Genomic DNA, 24,229 nt, shown 5'->3' with positions numbered 1-24,229 from the left:
CTTTGAAAAACCTTTACATTATAACAACAGAAACCACTTTTATTTTCAAGTCCAAACTGAACGTGTAGAAAACTTTTCCTGTCTTTAGAAGGATTTTTTTTTTTTGGCAGTGGTTAAGCTATCTGTAACAGTGCAACGATCGATCTCTGACTGTTTATTAGGGTCATAAAGTAATTTTCATTTTCAGTTGAACATAACTTCAGATAATGGGCATATTGTTTTGAAAATCTTGATTAAATTCTTCTATAGCGATGTATTTCATTCTCGCTTAAGTATTGGACAAAATTATATATATTTTTAAAGTGAAAATAAGATGCTTGTGAGAGAACAAGCTGTAATTCTCAGGCTGAATCCTATTTCATCCCCTCAGTCTTCAATCGTGATGGACCTTTGGTTTGTTTCAGAACAGCTCAGACTCAACTAAAACATATTTTAGTGTTGTTTTATAGTGGTAGGCTTCTTTCTAGTGCTATTTAAAATATTGAAGTGTATTTTTCTATTCTGAAAAGATTGTAAAATGATAGATTCTTACTGAGAACATCAGCTCCTGATGCCTCTTCAGATCCATGCTTATTGGCTTTTGTGAATAATTTTGTAATTGCTTTCACTACTGTTAGCTCTGCAATGGAAAGGGAGCGATGGGGAAATAAGCTGGATTCCTCTCCTTGCATGACTGTGAAATTATGTTACTAAATTTCAGTTGTTTCTTTTCTTGCAGATCCAGTAAAGAAAAAGGGCAAAGCCTAATTTGATTTCTTGAATCTTTATGACTGATGTAATTACTGAGTCATCACTCAGGAAAATAAAACAGCTTGACTTTCAACAGCTCAGGCTGATTTACTCGAAAGTTAAACAAACAAACAAAAATCTCCACCCGCTTCTCGTCCTGGCACCCCAGGAACCTACATCCTTATTACCTGCAAATGAGGCATACATGATATCGTCGTCATCGAAACACAATAAAACAAGATCCTGCCAGGCCTCTTTGGAGGAAGAGCTGCTCACAAGCCCCGGCCCAAAGTCCACAGCCAGCTACACCCTTAAATACAAAGTGCAGTGTTTCTCACCGAGAATCATGAGGTTAAAGCGTGGCCAGGTACAGCCACACAGCTAGGGGTGTGGAGAGCCAGTTGGGATATCTGGGTGGGATACTATGGCCTGGGACAGACCATGGGCACCAAGTCCCAAGCAGTGGTTCCACTGCTGGCATTTCATCTTAGCCATGCCTGAACTCCAGTACCACCTCACTTACTTTCACTTTGTAAAGCTTCCTCCGTGCCTGTAGTTATGCCCCTGCTGATGTCCCAGACTTGCTCCTGCTTCAGGTGAGCAACGCAACGTGTTGCTTCTCTCTTACTCATCGGGGACTGAGGGCAGCCTATTGCCTGAAGGCTTATCCTGTAGGTATTTTGATCCATGCTTAAGCGTCCACTGACTGATTAGGTTCCATGTAAGAGAGTAGCTGCTGCTTTCCTTGAAGACATGACAGAGGAACAGGAATTTGAAGAGCGCTTGCTCTGTTATGTCTTCAAGGGAATTCCCCAAACAGCTGGAGTCTCCCACCATGCCAGAGGGTGGTCTTAGCTACTGCTAGCTACAGGCGGTGCGCAGTGAAGGTGTGCTCCAGTCTTCGGGTTGAAGCTCTGCTGCTGCACTGAAAAAAATAACCCTAGGTCATTTAAGCCCAAGTTTATAGCCTGCCTTTGCAGGCTGGTGGTGAGGGACCCTGGCTGGGCTGATGTGGGTTTTTGGTTCCTGTTTCCAGGTTTGTTTGTATATTTGACCTAGTGACCACTTAAGGCAAATGACAGATCAATCCTAGAAAAAATATCTCAATCTAAGTCTTTCTTTGCCAGGGAAAAATTGTGTAACCGCTATCCTGTGGAGACATGGTCATACTTGTATGCTGGCACATGTTGATAAACTGGGGCAGAAGTGATTTAGCAAAGGTCTCACATACAAACCGAGAAAGAGCATGAGTCAAAACTCATTTTTCCTAACTCCTCCCACAATCCCAGGTTCATATTATATGTCTGGGCTAGAAATGTTTGTCTTCCGAATATTCAGTTGGAATAAGCATAGGTAAGAAAACTAGTATGTTAATTATCATGATATCAGTGGGCTTCAATATATGCTTAAATGCAGACAAATCTACAGCCATAGCACTAGTTTATATCACACGGTTACGAGAAAAAAGTATCACATTTGACAAAAGCAGAAACTAGGCTTCTGATAAGAGTTAAAAAAATCAGAATAAATAGTAAGTGGTTTCCCCAGTTAATTTCTGAAACATCATTTTAATATTCAATAGCACATGAACAATACAGGATTGTTGGTGTTTTAAAGGGTACTGGCTGTCAATGTCTACAATTTGTAGGGTGTGAATGGTTTAAGATGTCATAAATATTTATGAAGTTCCTGGGAATGGTGATAGCGACATCATACAAAATCCTTGAAGTTATGAACTGAGGCAGAAAGAGTGTTATATGCAACTTGCAATAATAGTGCAGTATAATGTAGACAAGGAGCAAGAAACAATCTATGATTTAGCTGAGAAGAAGCTGAATGTTTAGGAAAAAAGAAATGTAAATTCTAGAAAGATTTGCTTTTATCTAGAAAATATTTGCTCTGCTTTTGCTTAGATATTTGCAGCTTTTCTGAATGATTTGATTTATTGCACTTACGAGAAGCTTGCACATTGCCTATCCTTTCCCTTTCTATCCCTCTCCTACTACTCAAGTACTGTTTAAAATAGGAATAATGGACCAGATTAATCTCAGAGGTATTTCTACTGCTGCCACTGGAACTACACCAAGGAGTGATATAGTCCTAAAAGAAGAAATATAAATATTTTCTGGAAAAATATTGAATATAAATTTCTACTTAGGCTAAAACACAGAGGTGCAGCTGCCACTGAAACCCTTTTGAGTAGCAGGCTGTATCCTTTTATAAAGCCCATCTGTCTCTGCAGAGTATAAAAAATGCATGATCATAAAAAGCAGTACTCCTTAGGGGAAAAATCTCTCTGTACTAATCTTGTAGTCACTTTACAAAACAGTTTTTAATCCCAAATTTGCATTTGATTTTCAGTCAGGAACTTTTGTGGTTTTTGCAAAGTTTTCTTATTCCATTAGAATAAGATATGAGGTACAGTTTGTTCAGGTGGCAAGTCCAGACTATGAATAAACCAACGTTATCATATGAAAGAGAATTAAACAGGCAGATCCAAGTGGGGATATATTAAGCCAAATTTAAGCTCCAGTAGTTGAATTTAGCCTGTACTAGAAGTCTGGTTTGCCTCAGGATATATTCAGCTTTCCAGCTAATCGACTGAGGAAAACTGCCTCAGGTATGATAAAATTTACAAGAGACCTCAGTCGAATAGCTCTTGTTATAAATACTAGCTTAAAGGCATTCTTCTGGTCTTTGGGATCAGGACTGTATTTGCATTTAATTATTATATTTCAAACTTTTTTGAACTTGGCTAGAAATATTAGACCAGCCAGTTATATCATTGTAGTGGTTTCCAGATAAGGGTAGAACTTCATGCCACTTTTTTGTTATTTGGTGAATTTTGTTTGGCTTTATCCTTTTGTTTAGATCCAAAGTCCCATGGGAGCAAAACTTATTGCGATATATTCCCTTTAAAAGAAGGAAATATAGTTAAACAAAGGTGTTTTAGCGATATGCTGAGCTAAGAGGTACAATACTATGACTTTCTGTCAACATAATTGTCAAGTAATTCAGAGTTTTAAATCTTTTGCAATATTTTGAGACAGGGCTTAGTGTGAGACAATCAACCAATCATCTTTCAGACATTCATTTCAAAAACTTATTTTTCCTCTCTTTTGATATTTTTGAAGACATGATTTTACTAGTTTTATGTGACAATATTTATCCTAATAGGTTTTCATTTTTTTTTTTCACTGAACTAAGTTGTTTGAGTGGAAGCTGATTCTGGTTTAGAAAGAACATGAAAAAGATAGTCACCTCTGCCTGTGTAAGATATGGGCAGTGGAAATCAGTAAAAGAACTATCTTCCTATATAATTATGTTGAAATAATATAAAGCAAAATGCATTCATTTAATTGCTCAGTGCTGAAAGCACTACAGTAGAAACAAATATATGACTCCTATTAGGCAAACATTTGACTTTTATTATTTAGAAGGGCTAGACTTTAATTTGGACAGTTACAATTATGTACTGTGTAAATGTAACTGCAGACAGCTCACGAGACCATTGATGGTACATTGAAGCCGTTGTCTCTCAGATGTTGTTTCAATTCATTGACAAAAAAATTGCTGGCTTAGATGAAAAGCACCAATGCGTTTGGTCCCATTGTATACATGCGTGTATCAGTCATCAGATCGTTACCATGCCTGACTGCAACAGCCCATGAATTTGCTTAAATGCAATGCATGATGCACTGGTGCTCCTCACTGAGTGACAGCAGAGCTCGTGGCCCTGACCCAGGGCTCCTGCCCTGTCCCCCCTGTCCCTCTGGCTGGCCCAGGCCGCTGGGCCTCCTGCTAGGTGGTAGGAAAAAGCACTTTGTTCTCCTGTACTCTCAGTCTTGCTTTTATGGACAGTAAACACAACTAAGGTAAGTAATTTTCTGCTGCTGTATTTCAAAGCATATTGTCTCTGACATTGCAACTTCCACTCAGAACAGTAGGCAAATTTCATTTTTTACTGTGATATGTCTGTGCTTAGTTGTGGAAGTGGTTTGGCAAATGAGAGTGACAGAAGCACAAATGGGCACATCTGCAACACCCTTGCACTCTGCAAGTGTCAGTGCTGGCACGCAGGAAACACTGGAGAGTCACCCAGGTGTGTGTTAGCCTTTGGACACTTTTCCCAAAGACTTTGATGTGTATACCACTCTTTTTTGTCCTCATTGCTTACACTTTTAAACACACAAATAGGAAAACTAAAGAAAAATCCACCTGAAAGCCCCTCTGGCAACTTGGTTACTCATCAGTTAAACAGATGGGGTAAAGAAGTGTGGAATAGAGGAAATACTCTTACACCTGCATTTCAAATATGAGGCTCTTAAAAGAGAGTTTTATTTCTCAGCTAGCTCTCATTTCTTGACAAGAAGCCTTGATCAGAAAGGACTGGAGGCTCTCAGATAAGACAGTGCCTCAGCACACTTTTAACGTTTCAATTGCTCAATAAGGAATGGCAGAAATAAGTCAGGTAAACTTCAGATTTGTGCTCACTGCTCAGCTCAGACTCAAATGTTTGGTCAGATACGGATGAGATATTTCCATAGACAACACAGTCATAGGTTTAACATAAGGAGCATGAATTAATGGGCTCCGGATCCCCATTAGCCTCTGGAGCTGCCCCTAACATGGTGCCAAGCAACTCATGTTCCCTGCACGAGGGCAGAGGTAGTTTTTGGCCCCTGATGCCACATGTCAGATGAAGGAAGCGAGTGCGCCTCTGGCACTGCACAGTGTCTGCTGCGATGGTCTGCAGAGGGGCTTGGGAACATGAGGGAGCTTAGTTTCATGCAAACCGAGGTTTGCACTTTCCCTGCCCTGGCCAGGCTTGCTCTGCCAGTGACATACATATCCTCAGGGTCCTGGTGATGCTCTGCAGAGTCCCTTGATGCTTTATTGAATTAGACTGTGGATTTTGCCTTTATTGCTTAGGATCTGGAAGGATTTTTTAATTCTAGATCCACCTAAATCAACACTCATTGGATTAAGGTTGGTTCTAGCTAGATCTCACTGTACTCTTCAAAGCGGGGATGTTTCCCCACCTGTAGGTATTTTTTTTTTACAGACAGGACTGTGAATTGCTATTTGGAATGGAATTTCTGTTCTATTTTTCATTTTGTGGTAAAAGTTATATGAGTTAGTACTATGAAAATTGCAAAAGAAATTCAAATTTCTTTCTTTTAAAGTTAATTTTCCTGAAAATTATGTCCAGGCCAAGAAATAGAGCTTTCCTGTAACCTTGCGGCCATGGCAGACAGTGGGATATGTATTTGGCAGGATACAATTCATGCAAGTACACAGGTGCATCCTCGTGCTTTAGTTTCATGGAAATGCCCAAGCTTTCAAATGTAAGGTATTCAGCAACAAACAATGCATTTATAGCTGTAAATCGCTGTAGTCTCAAAATGCCAAAGTAACCACTAACTCCCACGGCAGAACTGCCCACCCACCCTGACCCTGCAGGGACTCCTACCCAATTGCTGGAGAAATGGCCTGGACAAGCTCAAGGCAATACACTCACATGTTTCCTGTTGTTCTTGCCTTTCTTAATTTACATTCACTACCTGGAAGTTAATGTGTTCCCAGAGGCAAATCAATATATTTAAAACAAAAATTATACTATTTTTTTTCCAAACTGTGTGTTGAAAAGCAGCTCAGTGCTTCTCCTAGTGCTGGGTCCTAGGAGCACCTCTGAGTCTGCAGTAACAATGTAGTACCTCTTTCACCTCTACTCTGTCTGTGTTTAACACAGAGATTATTGGTCTGTTCACCTTAAACAAAGTCAGCTTACTTTGACTAGTAAGATGTAGACTAGTTCAACAAAGATTAACACAATTCTTACCACTTCTGTCCAACCAAGCCTAATTAGCTTACAGTTAAGCACAGCTCAGCAATACTTTCTTTATTTTGATATTAATTTCCTGTGTCAGCTTCGGGTTTAAAAAAAAAAAAAAGCACAGATCACAGCACAGAAAATACAAATCAAGCCTGACACCTGGGAAAAAAAAAATCACATACTGGAAAAACTTGACATAGAATCCAGTGGTGTCAAAAATCCTAGATATTTGTTGTTTCAAATTCAGACATTCTTCATTTAGACCAAAATAACAGACATTTATAGTGTACCTTACTGCTGGTGACTATTTAACAGCTAGGTGCTCTCACAGCATGGTACTCTTTATGTGCACAGTAATGAAAGTTCACTATTGATTTTTCTGTAGCTGCTTGTAACTATTATAGTTGATACATCAATAGAAAAGGAAAGCACAATGTTTCACAGGAGGCAGAAAATCAGAGAATACATGATGCTGTGACAGTAAATCATGGCATAATCTCAAGAATTGATAGATGGTTACTGCTAACTTGAAACCCATGGCTTTCTCTGAAAAGACTAGCCTATAATCGCCCAATACGTTCTAACAGACTGACTGCCTGTAATAGTGGTAAAGGACACAACACAATGTTTCATCTTCAAAATAATGGTTTCCATGAGCCAGGTTGTTTTGTTGTGGTGGAATTCGTTTTGTGTCTTACTGTGGAAGGAGGGAGAAAGAACAATTTGAATGCCATTTAGACTAGTACTCAAATGTTGTAGGAAAAAGAATATTTTTTTTTCTTCAGAAAAGCGCACAGAAGGTTTTTGTTTAAAAAGCAAAAAAAAAAAAAGAAGAGGAGAAGTTGTCATTAATTTTTAACTTGCAAAAGTCTGCAGTTAGTTGAAAAGGCAACGCAAAAAAGCTGATTATTCTTGAGATCAAAATATTGGAGCTGTTTTCTCAAGAAAGGCAAATGCAGAGAAAATACATTTACCATGGCTGTTTCCAGTTCCACGGCATCCTGAAAGGGAGCCAAAGGCATGTAAGTAATTGAAAGCTCTTTTAAGTGTCTGCTTCTCTCTGCCACATTTTTGAGGGGCACAACTATCTCTGAATTTTACAGTATGCCTGGTGAATTTTTAGCAGGAATGTTCTTAATTGCTTTGTTCCTTCTTTACTCCCAGGCTCATCTCTGGTAGTTTTAGCTATGGTTTTAATTAATTGTGAGGGTCTTTTTTCCCTGTCTCAAATCAGAAAGGGAGGAAGGAACGCAGGTGAGAGCTGGCCAGCTGGAGCACAGTGTGCAGTCTAGATGACACCACTCCCACAGTAACCTCTTAGCAGTGTTCCTCTCTGAAAGAATATTTTGAGTGTGCAATGTTTTCCAGCACTAGTTTAGGGGATGTGAGTTGATACCTGTCCTTTTCAACCTTGCTGGTGACTCCATTCTCTAAAGCCAAATGTCTCCCAGAAGAGATGGACTTAGACAAGAGGAAAGGGCTTTCTCAAGCTACCACCGATCCAGATAGCCTCCAATGGGCCTGTATCATTTGTTCTGCTTAGGCTATGGGGTTTCCCCCAGTGAAAGACTGGATAGCATTGTCTATCTTGTGCTAAGCAGTTCACTGATCTATATCACAATTTTTGGTGTTGGGAGAGAGGAAAGATGCTGTTGTAGTGTCATTCCCCATTTTGCAAGCCACATGGACTGTTTTAGGGCTTACTCTTTCAGTTTGTCCCATGCTTGATGGCTCTGCACAGGACCACAGCAATATAGAGAACCCCTGCTCTGAGAGGTTCATCCAATCTTGGTAGCAGCTTTGCCAGAGCCTAAGGAGTTGCAGTTTTCACCTCACTCCTCTTTCCTGCCAGCCGAAGTCATCAGAACACATTCCAAGCCATGGGCTTGGGAAAGAGTGTTTCTGCACAGTCCCCTTCTGCCCCCCAATTCATGATCACAGCTGCGTTCAAGGCTGGCCATAAAGCTTGTTTCTGAATTTTCCTTCATTGTTTCTTTCCTGTTTGCTTTTGTTTCCTCCCCCTCCACCTCTGGCTTGCCTTTGATCACAGTTCCATAGTTTCTCTTTCCTTCCTGGCCTTTTCCCACTGTTTTCTTGACTCCTTTCCTATTTCAAGCCCTCCGGTCTCTCTCTGTTCCTCTGATCCACATCACTGGTGTCCCTGGTTTTCATTGACCGCTCCTGGCTCCTGGGCTGCCCAGATATCCTCTTCTCTGCCAATCTTCTCCCATCACTCTTGCAGATTCTTTCTTTCCCCTGGCCTCCTGTTAATTCTCCTGCTACTTCTTTTCATTGTTTCTTTACACTATTTCACCTCTCTATTTTAACTCCCTCAGAGATAGCCATTGCTTTTGTTTCTCTTCCAGTGTCCAATCCTGCACAAGCATCAAGGGGATAAGAGGGGAATTTGTCATAGTCTACAGTGCATCTCCAATAAATGGCTGATAGTCACCCATATATAACCTTTCAGGTAAGAGCCTCTGCAATGTGTGTTTATAATTAGAAATACATGAGAGGCAGTTTTAGTCTATACGTTCTGGTTTTAAAAGTATTTAATAAGTTGTCTGTTACAACTGCAAATTGAATTTAGCCATTACATTCCTTTAGCATGTTCCATGTTCAGTGAAGCACTTAAACACATGTTCAGATTAAGACTATAGGGTGGTCTTATTGGCTCCAAGATTAAGGCTATTAATTCATTTATCTATGTCTTAATATGCTGTGAAACTTGGCTAACAAAAGTAGCTGCTGATGTTAAACACTTCTGCCAATAACAGCTAAAAAGATTCTACATAATCCCATACTTCCTCTGTTACATATATAATACATTCAAACTTGCACATTAAACACCTAAAGCGTATATTAAAAATGGGACAGAAATTGTAAAAGTATTCCAAAAGTAGACACACAGGTAAAATGTGGGTTATGTGCAGGTAATTTTTCCCCCTTACAGGAGCTGTTTAAAAGCCATACTTACTAGTATTCTGTAAACATATTAGAGAGGCAAAAAGTGCAGAACACACTGATTGGGTTATTCTGAAATCCCCACTGTCTCCATACAAAGGCAGCAGTACAGAATACAAATATTGCTTGATACCCATGTTTCTAATTACTTGCAAGATTTGTATCTAAGAATTATATGACCTAATTTTCTCTCAAGCATTTAATCCTGTTGTTATTTCAAAAACTTGTAAAATAGGCATTTTAGAAAAAAAACAACATGAAAAGAAAAAGTACTTGCTGAAGATGGTTAATTTTTTTTTCCATGTCTTGCAGTTGTCAGACAAGCAGACAACATAAACCAGTAATGATCAGATTGGATCAAATTCATGCCTCGAATAATGCCATTGTACTCAACAGTTATATGAGAGATGGATTTGCAACATTCATTGCATTTCATGACATAAAATCAGGACAAATCAACAGTGATTATTAATTTTCCTCTATAAGTTAGTGCAGTTTATTCAAAAAACTCAATCAGCCATGAAACAGAAGGCTTTCTCTGGAATTCCTGCAAGAATTTTATCATTCTTGACTCTTACACCCACGGCTGAGATGAATGATTAAGGATTTATTTATTAAAAATACGGGTTTAATTCTTTACTATACCTTATAACCCCAGCATTTGTATTTTATTCCCTTTATATTATGTGTTTGGTTTGGGGTTTTTTTCCCACAAAAATAATTGATTGGAGATTTCATTAAGATAGATACCTGTAAAACAGACACTGTCCTACTTTCATGCTGCCTGCATGATGTGTGGAACCTCCACGCGAGGCTGGACTAAAACCTGTCAGCTCACTGAAAAAGTGTTCCTAGGAGCAAATGGTTGTTTATCAAAGTTGTCACTCCATACATCATCGTTTAGCATCTATAAGAAATTTAAGAACTGATTTTTAATTGTTTGGCTTTGCTATGGGTTTTGACAGATAAAGTGAAGGGAATATGTCTTTGCTTTTTGTGTTGGGTTTGTGTGGCAAGGTTTTGGTAGCGGGGGGGCTACAGGGGTGGCTTCTGTGAGAAGCTGCTAGAAGCTCCCCCTGTGTCTGATAGAGTCAATGCCAGCCGGCTCTAAGACAGGCCCGCCGCTGGCCAAAGCCAAGCCAATCAGCCAATCTACAAAGAAATGAAAAAAAGCAGAGAAATGAAAGAACAGAGCAAAAGAAAATCCACTTGGTCCTGCAATGTGCTAAAATGCTAAAATTCACTTCTAAAAATAGTCTCTCAGATGAATTTTCAAGGTTTTTTGCAAAGTTTTAGACCCTAATATGAAAATACAGCAAGGAACTACTTTCATGTTGAGTAATTCAAAAAGGACAGGATCACATTTTCTCAAAATCTATTCAAGATATTTTAAATCAGATTCCTTTTTACAATGGTCTTTGTTACGGTATCTGTAGTTATTTCAAACAACATCGTTTCAATTTGGTTGTACCTCACATAGTATCTTTAATACTCTGGATTTCACCGTTATTTACAAAGATAGATAACTATTGTTTTCATTTACCAGATAGGGTAGTTGAGATATCATTCAAGAGACTTCAAAGCTCCATAGTCAATAATGGAGTTAGAAGCAGAATTACAGACAAGAGGGTTGATTTCTCTGTTGGGCAATGCTGGCTCCACAAAAGGAGAACATCCCTCATGAGATGATTCTGAAATGAGGTTTTGTCCATATTCATTTGCTTTACTTTCCCAGAGGATTAAAGTAGAAAAGTGGAATAGCTCTTCTAGTGGCAGAGTGGAGTAGCCTGGCTGCTTTGCTTGAGACCCAGAGCAGAGTTAAATGTTCTCTTGGACCTCATCATCTCTAATAAGAGATTTATCCTTAGTTTCCAAGGCAATGTGGGACACGCAGCAGCGAGGGACTATATAGGATTGCTGAAAACTGCTCACATTAGAAGTTATCAAATTTGAACTTGGCAAATGGAGAAAAGTTTGTAAAAACTGTGAAATTAGGATTCATTATAGATTTAAACTTCTTGCCTATGAAATTTACTTTCACTGATTTGGGGACAAGAAAGGACCGATATAATCATCATCATCACCACCTCCTTCAGCCTCCTGCTCAATGCAAGCCATGGATCTCCATCCAGCAGTTGGACATTGAGTCTATAATTTTTGATTGAGCTGTATCATAATAATTTAGAGAAGTGGTCATCTTGATTTCAGATTTCAAGAAAGAGAGCCTCCATTATACCCAGAGATGAGGTCTTCCTAAAGACAGTGATCTTCACCTATAAATTTGTCTATTTCTAATATAATTAATCCCCAAACTAATAGTACATAGCTAATCCCGCAAATCTGTTCTCATTGACTTCCATGGGATGTGCACAGGAGCCATTGTTACTAGATTAAACTTTTAACAAATACCAGTGTTGCCTCACCATATTACATTTCCATTACCACAGCACTTCTTCCTTTGGCCTTGGCAAATGCTGCTGCCAAGATACCCTTCCGAGCTCATTGCTTCCCTGTCTTTTTGCATCTTCCCTTTTCCCTGCTACATCACAGATAAATTGTGTTCACTTTCAAGATCTTGTACCTGTTCCTTCCTTACCTATCATCAGTCATTCAGCATTATGAGGTCATCTCCTGCTTCTGACTTGCCCACAACGCCATCGCCATTTCCCACTCACCACGTTTCCAGACCAAGTACTTTTCTGCTTTCTCCTCTCTGCCTCTCATGCTTAATATGCCAGATCTATTTATCCACCTTCTTCATATTACCTCTCAAAACTTTGCTGTGACATTTGAGACAAGCCTAGGCTGTAAGTGTGTTGGAATTGTGTCTGTCATCCTTTGTCTGTGAGTCAACACCTGTCCATCATCACATGTAGATTGTATACTTTAAAGGAGCATTTTAAAATATCACCTGCCATTAAGGATTCATAATCATGAAATTAGGAAATGTTACTATGAGTAAGTTTGGCACAGTGAAAGGATCGTCCTAGCTAGATGTCTCATTCTACGTTCTCTGGTTTCATTCCCAGCCTATCTGCAGATGAGACGATAGTTTCAAAAAGTCTGTTTGAAATACTGTTAGTCCAGCAAAAAATAATCAAGAATACAAGGAGGTAAATATTTTGTCAGAAATTAGTATGTGGAAAAACGTACTTAAATAAATCTTGGTTTTATCTACTAGTCAGCTGTCAGCTAATAATAAATTATATTCAGTCCCTCCCTTGTTATAAATACATATTGATTAGCTTTAAACTCTGAACTTCAGAATGAGTTCTATCTGGTCATTGCTAAACTGCTCTCTTCACTGAGAAAAAAAATCCCCAACACCTATTATACTGCATTTAATTAAGACAAGCATCAGCTTTATGTACCATTATTTGCTTCTGCCAAGTCTCTATGGTATAAATATTGAGCAGTCACATCTCTTGAATACTAATCGATCCTTCCTGAATTCCAAATGATTACATAAAATTTAGGAAATGTTTCTTTGCCAGTATTATCCTCTGATGCTTACTATAGTTAGGCATTAGGGTTGAGATATGAGCCTGGATTTGACAAGTGTGCAGTAGGTGTTTTTCTAAATTCAGATGTAATGTGGGGAAGTTTGAAAGCCCTGGCTGAATGCTAATTGTGCAGAACCCCTTGACTGCTCGCTTACTGGTGTTTACCAGGTGCAATCTTACAAGTACACTTGGGTAACAGAATGGATATAAGAAAACTGCCAATGGATTTAATACAACCACATCATAATAACGGCCCAGTTATATATGTGTATTATAAATAACATATATATAAAAACCAGGTGTAAAAGTAGTTGAAGATTTACAAACTACCAAAAGTAAAAATGGCTAGAGTGACCACTTTGAAGAAAACTGCATTAAACCTGAAGTACTGTTTGTCACTGCGAGTAAGAAGTGAACACGTTTGTGATGACAGGTCCATCCCTGGATAAGAGCTCCATTATTGGCTTGCATTGGCTTGCCAAGGAAGACTGTCATGCGATACTTTTCAAATTCACAGCACCTACTTCAGATCTGGGGATTGAAGGTGCTTTGAGGAGACAAAGTAGTGTTATCGGTGAGCTTCTTGGTACCCTGCCAAAGAACCACCAGGCCCATTTTAAAGGAAGGAGAATAGAGTCCCTGAAAACTACAAATGGCTCACACCTACCCAATGAGAGGATGAGAATGGCCGTGCTGGCACTCTGGATCATCTAGACTGCTGTCCCATCTTTGACAGTGGCCAGGAGCAGATGCCTTAGGGAACAGTTTAAGAAGAAGCAAAGCAATACCTCCCAGGAGCAGTTGCTCAGGCTCCATCAGCTGGAGGTTTGCAAGAGCCAGAAGTAACAGGTTTTGATTTTCGTAGATTTCAGTGGGTTTTCCTTCTGTTAAATTCTCCAGGGACATTGGTAACCACAAAAACTTTCAGCATCATCTACATCTTAGATCAAGGGGTGCCAGAGCTGGATAATATGCTGTGTTGAAGAATGAATTCTTGGGTTTTGAGTCAGTCACCTGCTAGTTTAATTAGTTTCATTCTGATATTAAAATACCAGAATGATGGGAGGAAGAAGAAACTTTTTGGCTAATTCTTGTTCTTAGCAAGTTTCCATATTCCATGGACTGAGCTTTGAAAAGCTAGTGCAGTCTTATTAAACAGCGAGCGTAAAAGGCAGATCTGTATTTGTTAAAAGTATAATATGATCATTAGGAAGGCTGCAATAAATGCCAAAATTTGCTAGGTTATGCCTTTATGTCTGTATTACACTTAGGTGTCTATAATCTTGCATGAATTGGTTCTTGTCTAATTTTCCAGTCTTGTTTCCTGTTTTCCTTTTGGTCTGATAAAGCCTCCTGCCTCACTAATTCCTTCATTTCATTCTCCTATTCTTTTTGTTTATGTACCCTTAAGCATTATAAGTACTGCAAAAATTTAATCAATATTCCTTGATATATTACTTCCAGTTGATGCTTACACACTTATTTTCCTACCTGCATACATGATACCCCAAATTAAACCCTCAGCAAAAACTGTGGAAGTGAAAATATGTGCAGCCCCATATTTCATCATTGTTTGCTGCTGCATTTTTTCTTATCTTTTCTGTATATTTAGATTGCAAGCTCACTGAGGCAGAGATTCTGGCTAGTCTGTAAATCTAATAGATCAATGACGTTACATAAAGTATATTAACAAGTGCAATAGCTAATATAAAATGTGGATGTTTTTCAGCTCCAGAACGTTGCACAACTGCATTGATGTGAGTTACTGGAACCAGGTGAAACGGAGCACAGGCAGGCTTTGTGTTGCTGCTCCTCGAGTGCATGTTTGCAGAAAGCTCCTTCTAGTCCTGTGAGTGGTGAGGGTTGAGTCTGCCTCAAAAATGCTTCATTTCAGCCTGTTTCACCTGAATGAAGATCTTAACAGGCATGCATCTTTTCCAAAAATGCAAATGGTGGAGGCCAGTACCTTCAATACCTCCTCCCATCTCAGCTCTGACAATTTAGGGAGACTGTAAGCAAGGAAAGATTAATTTACTAATATTCCTCTTATTTAACAGAAATGGGAATGGAGCGTTGCAGATCCGGATGGATTTCTGCTGAACCCTTAAGTAAGGCTATGGTTTGTTTGAAAATTGAGTTCTTTTTTTCTTTGTTTGTTTGTTTTTTGTTGTTGTTTAAGCGAGAGCCCATTGTTTGCCATCCACAGCGATCAAATGTTTACCATTTCTACAGGACCCTCTTGTCTCATGTTAAGTGAGATGTGAGATCAATAGTGGCTCTGCAATTATTTGTCCATTGATAAAGCCTTCATTTCTTAAATGAAATACATTTATCTGTGTCCTGACAATGATAAGGTAGCAGTACCAGTCAGCTGCTGCCTAGTCTAGCATTTAGCTCCACAGGCAGACAAGTGCCTGGACATGGGTCAAATGATGTCTAACTTTCTTCCTATTGGCATTTCACTTTACAAACTGCTCTGATGGGAGGTTTGACAAATCATCCTTGCTGAGTTCAGATAATAAAAACTAGCTGGACAAACGGGAAGTTTTGGTAAAGAGAAAACAATGGCTGATTTCAGGTTAAGTGACTAGTCTGTAAAGCTACCAGATAGTAAAATGAAGAGATCTGTTGCATCAGAAGATGATAGAAAGTATCCCATGTAAGGCATTCATTTGGTTCTTCAAACATCATTTAAATTTAGTCATTTAGCAAACTTAATTGCTGAAAAATTGATCTGAACTTTATTCTGTGATAGGAAGCAAATCAATGAAACAGTGAGACACATTTTGGCTCCAGTAAAAACAGTGTGAAATTCTCTTTGGTGTTATGAGGCCAAGATTTCACCCCAGTGGAACATGGCACTCTATTTCAGCCCCAGAATTAGAGAATTCAACAGCACATGGGGGCTGAGTTTTGGGGGGTGTGTGTGTTTGTTTTTAATTTCTAATTCTGATTTATGACAAAGAAAGGAGTTTCCAAACTAATGTCAAATTTGGTAATGAAAATTCAAAGAGGCTGCTAAACTGACACATTTGTTTTTTATATCTGTAGTGTACCTTGATTTAAACCAGCAATTGTTAAAGACTAACCATTTGTATTTATTTTTAGGCCTGCTTTCTGATAATGTGTACTGTGAGCTATACTGGTTATATGCTATAGAAAAATGAGGTGTATTATTACTCTGGGATTAAGGTAAAGAAACTGCATTATCCTCAATTTGGCTAGCTTTGGGAAAGCCAGATATGTTTATTCTCATTTAGTGGTAAATTTGATAAACAGTTATACAACTATGTGATCAGCATCTTTCTCAGATGTGCTCTTTCCATGTTTTTGACATGAGTTCATAAAGTAATATTAAAAGTAGGTTTAACATTCAAATCTGTCAAAGAATTCTTTATTCTTTCCCAGTTTTGCAACATGTGCCTGGCCACTAACTCCCCATCAACTGTGTGATTATAGTTGCTGAATTGTCATGGCTCTGTCTTGGTTCTTTTTGCTTGAAAGAAACCTGCCAAATGCAACTAAGTACTCAAGAAAATCCAGGTTTGTGTATCTCTCGAGCTACTTATTTTTTTTATCCACGTATGTTCAGATTGTGGAAAAAAAAATTGGCTGATATACCTGAGTTAAACTGTAGTTTTGTATGTTCATTACCTTCACTCCCTTCACTGCAATTAAGGGGAGGACACGTCTGTATGTGAACACATAGGAATGATGCCCCAAAAAACAGGCATGTTTTGGGGTTTGCAAATATAATGTAAACCTCAGCCAAAGAAAGGTTGGCAAGGATAATTGCTATCAGAACTCGTGTCCTGATTTACTTCAAAGCAAGCTAATAGTTCAAGATAATTGAAATTGAGATTGATAACAGAAATTGCTATTTCTAGGCCACCTAAACAGAAGACTTCTTTCAAATAAATCATGCTGGTAGATGGATTGCTCCTTTGCAATAAAATGCTTTGGCTTCAGAAGTCCAGCTCATCTTCAAATAAAACATTCAATCAGCATCTAGTATATCACTGCAGCAAAGACAGATGTTAGTACAGAATTCAGACATGCCCATCAGAGATCAAGTAGGGGAAGAAATGACTACAAGATGGCTTAGCAGTTATACCAGGCTACACAACCAAAACTGTGATGGGCAATTTTGATCGCAAGACCTGTTTCTATTTGCTTTACTATGATCTGAGGTGTCAGTTAGACTGGTTGATTTGTGTAATGCTGTTCTGGTGTGCAGTGAGAGAGGAAAGCAACATACTTCATGTGTAGTGAGGAGGTACACAGCGAGGGAATTGCCACAGAGGACTGACTCATGGAAAGATTGTGGTTCTCTAAGGGAACCTTGATGGAGTAGATCTGTAGATAATGTAAGTGGATCAGAGTAATGTGATGGAATTTAAATTTAGTGCAAACTTCCTTTGTCTTGATAGAGTAATTGAGTGACCACTGATGGTGCAGTGAAGCTGTGAAGGAAGGGGTCTCTGCTGGTGCTTTAATGACCTTATGAATCTGGGCTCTTGCTAATCTACACTGCAGCTGAGTCCAAACCATGCACAAGATGGTAATTTCCAGTGTGATCGTGATGATTGTGCTGGTTGTTAGGACTGATTTGTTCTCTGACTTTTTAACTTGTGGGAGCACAAGATCTGAAGGACTGATTCAGCTGACCTGGTTATCTGCTGAGAATGATAGACCAGGTGTGATGGACTTGCTCCTCTCCAGAGGTTGGCAGTGACTGGACTGAAGGATAGCATGAGGAAACACTGAGGGTACCAGACAGACAATGACTGAAGTATGACAATCCATGGACATGAAAGAAGACTTTAATGTACAGAGAGGTAAGAACTACCTAGCTGTGAAGACATTTGCTTTTTATAACTGATGGAGGGAATTTAAAAGTATTAATACTATATAGAACTAAACTAAAGAGATGTCACACTTAAAAAACTAGTTACCAATGGCTTATTGAATAATTGCTGAGTCAACTGTACCATTATATACTTGGCAGTGTTGGTCAGATGGGCCCAGACTAGATGGCTCACTGGAGAAAGGAGCTGATCTCCTGTGCCTGGATGTATCACTCACTACAGTGGGTATATGCAGTTTGACTGCAGAAGGAATTGTGCACTGCTAGCCACAAAGGCTACAATAAATATGCATCTGTCTAAGCTTCAACAGCATCTTCTTTAGTGCTACCATCAATCAAAAGCATTTTCCTCTGTAAACCCTTTGGAACCTTTGATGAGTAGATAACGAACAATTACCTCTCTCATTTAAAATCTAGCAAGCAAAACTGATATGATTTAATTGTGTTTTGAAAAATTATCATAAGTGCTTTGGGTTTTGAACATTATTTTACTGTTAGCAAACTAAGATAATCACTTCTGAAATGTTAGGGAAAAAGGCAGAGACAAAATTCTTTGCCCTGAAGGAGATTGCCATCTTGTGAAGAGACAGACAATACGGTACATCCATGAATAACAAACAGCTTTACAAGGCAGTCTCGTATCTATAGGGTTATAAAAAACAAACAGCTTCTTCTCAATAAATTAATTCTGTGGATTATTGACTTTGTGTTGCCTTTGAGAGGCTTTATATTAGACATTTATTTTTCAACCAAGCACTATACTAAAGAACAATAGCATAAGCCTTTATTGGTTTGGTTAACACTGTGGCATGAACATCCTTAGAAATGTAAAAAGACTGGTATGTCTTGAAGTGCTTTTTATTCCATTAAACATTAGAGGGCCAGATTTTCAATGAGAGCCAGCTGAGGTTTTTGAAATATTTTTTTGATTAAGTGATATATTTTTGACATTAAGACCAGTTTTCTGTTGAGATGTCTAAGAGATGTAGATGTGTGTCAAATGCACCTAGATACTCAGGTACAATAATTGCTCCCAGTTATTTATGTAGAATTTGACACTTAGCTAGTTTTGACAGCCCTGCTGAATGCCTACCAGCGTCGTTAGGCACTTCAGTGTCTTCAAAAACCTGAGACTTGCTTTTAGGATGTGAGGCATCTTATTAAGTTCAGCCAGATGATTCATTCATACTTTTGGGCACAAACTTAAGTACTTAGCTGGAAAGGGTATCTGTATTTTTCATTTCTGTTTCGTCATCATTCTCATTAAATATTTGCCTCAGTCCTGTAGGTCGAGTGGTAACATCTTTACATTTTAATCTTTGCAGAATAACATCTAGCTTTGAGTATTAGCAAATGGAATTATGCAGTATGCTAAATAATGAACTAATCGGGTTCAAAGGTGTTGAACCTTTCTTAGCTGCATCGCTTTTATATGCAATTGATGTGACTACAAGGCTCCTATTAGCAGCAGAATTAGCTCTTTTTATAGTAGCATAAATGAGAGAAAAATGGGATAACCTGGCTTGGTACAAGCTTGCAAGGTATTCCTGCCCAACTGCTTCAGAAATTCAGTACGCTACCTAGCAGAATGAGAAGAGCTAAACGTGTAAGAATGATTCCTAAATCAATGCAAAGTACTAGAAGAGCTGATGAAAGCGATCAAACAAAAAGGTCACCTAAATCTGAGAGTTTTCCAAATGCACTTCACTTATTCAGCTAATTTAAAATATCACTGAACTGAGATGAATTCTCTAAAATTTTATCAGAGGAAAGCTACAGGCTCTTTAGATGTTTCTGTGCCACTGTCTAATGACTGAAAAACCTACTTATTAGGAATACGGAAATCTGAATTCTTGTTATTCATCAGATTAATTCAGAAAACATAATTTCTGCAACAGATGGCTTGCTTTTCCTTCCTTGAATCAAAAATGTGGAAAGCAATGAAGGCCTGAATACAAAATGTTAATAGTTACCAGGGAAATCCATCGTCTCTTCCTAGGATTCAGAATGTACATATGTCATAACAGCCAATTCTGTTAGCATCATTCAAATTTTTAAAATAATTCTCATTTTTTCCCTACATGTTCTATGTCATATACCGCTGAAATATTGATCTTTTATGCTCCCTGTATTTAAAGAGAGTTAATCTAAATTTTTCTAAGGCAGGTTCAAATTCTATAAACACCACACGGAGGGACATATTTAAAACAATAATTGATGCTTTACAGTGTAACCAAAACTGTTCCTTTTAGTCTAATTGCAATTGTATTATAATTTATTTGTAGACTTTTATTTCTTTACAGAAGATTATTTTTTTTAAACTGAAAATTAAAGAAAAACATTACTAAATGTCACCACTGCTGATATTTCTTTTGTTGTTGTGTTTGGCTCAACTGTTCACTCTCTTTGTAGACAAAATACCTTTTGAGTAAACCAAGAATTTTGGCTATGGAGGTATGGCTGGGTCAGACCTTATTTATGTTTTTAAGTCTCTCCTTTCAACTATTTGCCAGTAAATAAAAATTCACTTGGCGAAAGTTTATTTAGACCAGCTTTATTAAGTCAACAAAGTGCAAACCTGAAACAGAGGACAGGCAGAAAAATCTGTTCCTATGAAGTCAATAGGAATCCATCTCCCTAAGCCCTTTTTTATTCCTGGCACCGGTGATTTTTCTTGACTGATTCATTGGAGGGCACTGGTTTAACTAATTTGTCTTGCATAGGTATCTTTCCCATTCTGTGTCCTCTCCACTAGTACAAAACAAGCTTCCCTTTAAAGGTTATCTCCTAGCCAGATCTGTCATAAAACTATTATCATTAATTGGCACTTTAAGAGTTCCTTTCACTTTTTAAAAACTATGAGATACATTCCTGATTTATGGGTTACAATGTGACAGCCATCATATGCAAAGAAGATTGTTTATACTTACCACAGATGCCCCTGAAACAGAGGGATATTTCAACCATATCCCCACTCCATCTGCTTTACATAAGTATATTCAATATCATAGAAAAACATGGCAACCTGTATTTTCCACTGTTCTCTAGAATTTCTAGTAAAACTTTACCCCTGTTCCAGAATATTCAGAAATCACATACAGAAATACAGAAAGCTTGTAATACTCTTAAATTCCATCAGTTTTAGGAGTCATTTCTATAGAAACCCACTTTTAATCCTTATACATAATTTTCCTGCAAGTGATAATTAAAAAATAATCCTCAGATTACCGTGAGCCTCATTAAATGTATTTCAAAATAGGGGTTTTTTTTCAGGAAAAAAAAAATTAAGAAAAGCAAAATATCTTCAATGTTTTTAGAAAAATCCAACACTGTTAAGTATGAAGAGTAAAATGTACCTACCTAAACTAAACAGCACCAGGAATTTGAGACATACAAATTCTCGTAGATCAAATTGCAGGGAACGGAGCTTTGCTACTAGCTCTTGTGCATGGCTCATAAGATTGTTGAGGGTGGCTCCAGCTTGGGATGCTATTACGGAATAATCCACCTGTAAGAGAGAATTGTATTTCTGTCTGGTTGTCATGCCCGCAGAACCACTTTAGGATGTTTCAAGCAATCACATACAACTGGGATACTCCTGGATAAAAGAATCACTCTCAATTTAATGATGTTATCAAGTCAAGATGATTTTATATATAAACCGATTTTAGCACAATGGTATATATTGAAAATATTTTTAACCAATTATCTTAATGGTATGTCACATCACTGTGAATGCTGGTTTATCTGTATTAGCTTTTTTAAGAAGCTTTATATATGAGAACTGCTTATGACACGGGTAGCCATCCCCATATCAGTTTGTTTTATTCATTTGATGTCTCTTATTCTCATTGTAATTGTATGATCTTGCAAAGAAAGACTGATGAAGTGAGCTTTGTGCCTACACTGGGTGTATTAGTCCAGAGGGACATAACGGTATTCATGGGAAGTGGTCCAGTGTCCATAACTTGGCCAGAAACAGCTATTCAAGCCCAGAAATGTCGGTTTATTCCCACAGGAAACAGAGGTATTGTGTGGGTGGTTTCTGTTCTCCTTAGCTACACAAAATCCTGGTATTTGTTGGAATTGGTTCCAACGGACTTGTTCTGGCGAATCTCCCCCACTAGCGAAGGAGGAGCAGCAGGCAGGTGCGTGACACAGGCCAGCTGCACTTGCATTGTCCCGAGCAGCAACCGCAGCGCACAAAACTACTTGCTCTGGGGCACAGAAAAACTAGGACTGCTCTGGGGGTCTGCTGCCCTTGTCATGCTGCCCATTTGTTCTCGGGGGAGGCTGACTTGTCTGTGAGCTTTCCAAAGTGACACTTGTATATAGAGATCCAACAGAAAGCTGGAATTGATTTTATTAATTTATGCCATATTTTAAAAGGTAATATTCACAAGCAAATTATACTTAAAGCCTGCCATAACCAATATACCCCCGGGTGATCCTTTACTCTCAGGCAACCTCCCCACTGCTTGCACGCTGAAACTTTTCTGGCTAATGCCAGTCCCACGAAGGGGATGTTTCCATGCAGATGGCCGTACCAGCCTCCACCACTCTTAAGATGTGAACTGTTAACTTTTGCATGTTCTGTCATGGGATGGTGACCAGTGGAGAAGTGCTCGGGTACTGCAGCCTACAGGAATGCCACAACATGAAGGTGAAGCACAGGGGCTGGAGCCAGGGTGAGCTGGCTCCAACACAGGGCTGGTGGCTGTGACACCGGGCAGCTCCAGTGCAGGGACAGCAGTATGGAGCAGGGTATAGCTGGTGTATCGGGAACCAGGGTGATTTGAGCACCTGCTTCAGCTGAAATGCCCTGTTTTCATCACAGCGTGTTACACATCCCCTACAAGTGCCACTGTCCCATGAAGATGGCCAGGTAGGTTGCTTGTTCCTGTGCTGAACTGCTCCTGGCCAACTGACTGAGATCTAAATGGGTTATTGATGCATTTTAAAAAAAATATTTTCTTTCCTGGCTGCTCTAATTTTAAAAACACCTTTCTCTTTTAGGAGCCTCCATAACAACAGGGAAATTACTAACCATACTTCATGTAAGTACACATAAGTGAAGTCTGGCTCTAAACTAAGACTAAGCACAATGGTAAGTGCACACTTTGAGTTAATGATGTGTTTAACGGTATTGGTGCTCTAATCCCATCTTTAAGGTCTCCCACAATGAAGTAGTTACTAAAGAATGGCCAGGTATCATCAGAGGAAACAGACCAATACTGCAAAATTTAATTTTTCCAGGCACTGATCCCTTAAAATCTGTTGTGGTTTTTTTAATAACTCTTAAGGAACATGTATTTTGAACTTTTTTATTTTATCTTGAAACTATTGAATTGATTTTGCTGATGTATAAACAGCAGTAAAGCAAGAAAAAAAACTGAAAGAGTTTAAACCTGACAAAATTTCAGCCAGGAAAGACAGATAGATGATCGAAAGGAACTAAAAATTACTTCTCCTAGTGATGACCTTAATATAATCAATAGGTTACTGACTTTTAATAAGACATTTTATTTATATGTACTCTTAGTGCTCCCAAGACATTGATTGAAGGCAACTGTACAAGAAAAATGAAGTTGCACTTTTTGTATGGATGTTAAGAATAACACTGCTCCAATTCTGTAAAGCATTTAAAGTTGTGTTTATGTTTCAATTAAATCAATGGATTATGCTTAAGTATCCTGTGAGGTAGGTTTTATTGCTGTCTTTTACACCTGGGAAAACTGAAGTAGTGATGTTAAATTGCTTACTCGGGGCCAAAGAAATCTGTGACAAAACTAGGATCTAGTCTTTGGAAATCCCAGCCAAACCATCTATCATAAACTAGTTTCTAGTTCATATGCTGTTTCTCTCTCTCTGTCTATACACATATACATATTTCTTTACATATAAGTATATATACATATATAAATAATAATTTTTAAAAAGTAACATACCTCAAATACTTTTCACTCAGAGCAGTTGAATATAGTGAGATGATTCCAACTACTTCATATTGAGAAACTGGTCACATATAAATATCAACTATCACAACTTAATTTCCCTTTTGTAATTGTCAAGGGGGAAAAACCAGCTCAAAATCCCTCACTGAGGTTCCAGTTTTGGGGGGGAAATATGCTATTCAGTTCATAATAAGAAGTTAAGATGCCTGGATGTCAAGAATATCAGTGGCCTTAGTGCAGCGATTATGCCATAATGGAAAAACCCAGTAGATGCCTGGATCTCCCACCATCCCTCTACTGGAGAGCTCTCAGGCAACCTGCTACTCTTTCAGGTGCTTTTAATATTTGCAGCACCAGCAAATTTGTCTGGGAGGCA

At 38.5% G+C, this 24,229-nt stretch overlaps 1 protein-coding gene across 3 annotated transcripts in view; it reads right to left on the bottom strand.

The window, feature by feature from the left end:
• NR5A2 (nuclear receptor subfamily 5 group A member 2) overlaps positions 1–24,229 on the bottom strand; it is a 99,627-nt gene that overhangs the window by 9,015 nt on the left and 66,383 nt on the right. For all 3 annotated transcript variants that reach the window (XM_054833989.1, XM_054833991.1, XM_054833990.1), the window contains one exon: positions 21,260–21,407. In XM_054833989.1, the coding sequence (XP_054689964.1) occupies positions 21,260–21,407 (148 nt within the window). The remainder of the gene's footprint in view (positions 1–21,259; positions 21,408–24,229) is intronic.

This window comes from Grus americana, chromosome 8, assembly GCF_028858705.1.
Source record: "Grus americana isolate bGruAme1 chromosome 8, bGruAme1.mat, whole genome shotgun sequence".
Lineage (NCBI taxonomy): Eukaryota > Metazoa > Chordata > Aves > Gruiformes > Gruidae > Grus > Grus americana.
The sequence above is the reverse complement of the archived record's forward strand: the minus strand, read 5'-3'. Positions and strand labels throughout refer to the sequence as shown.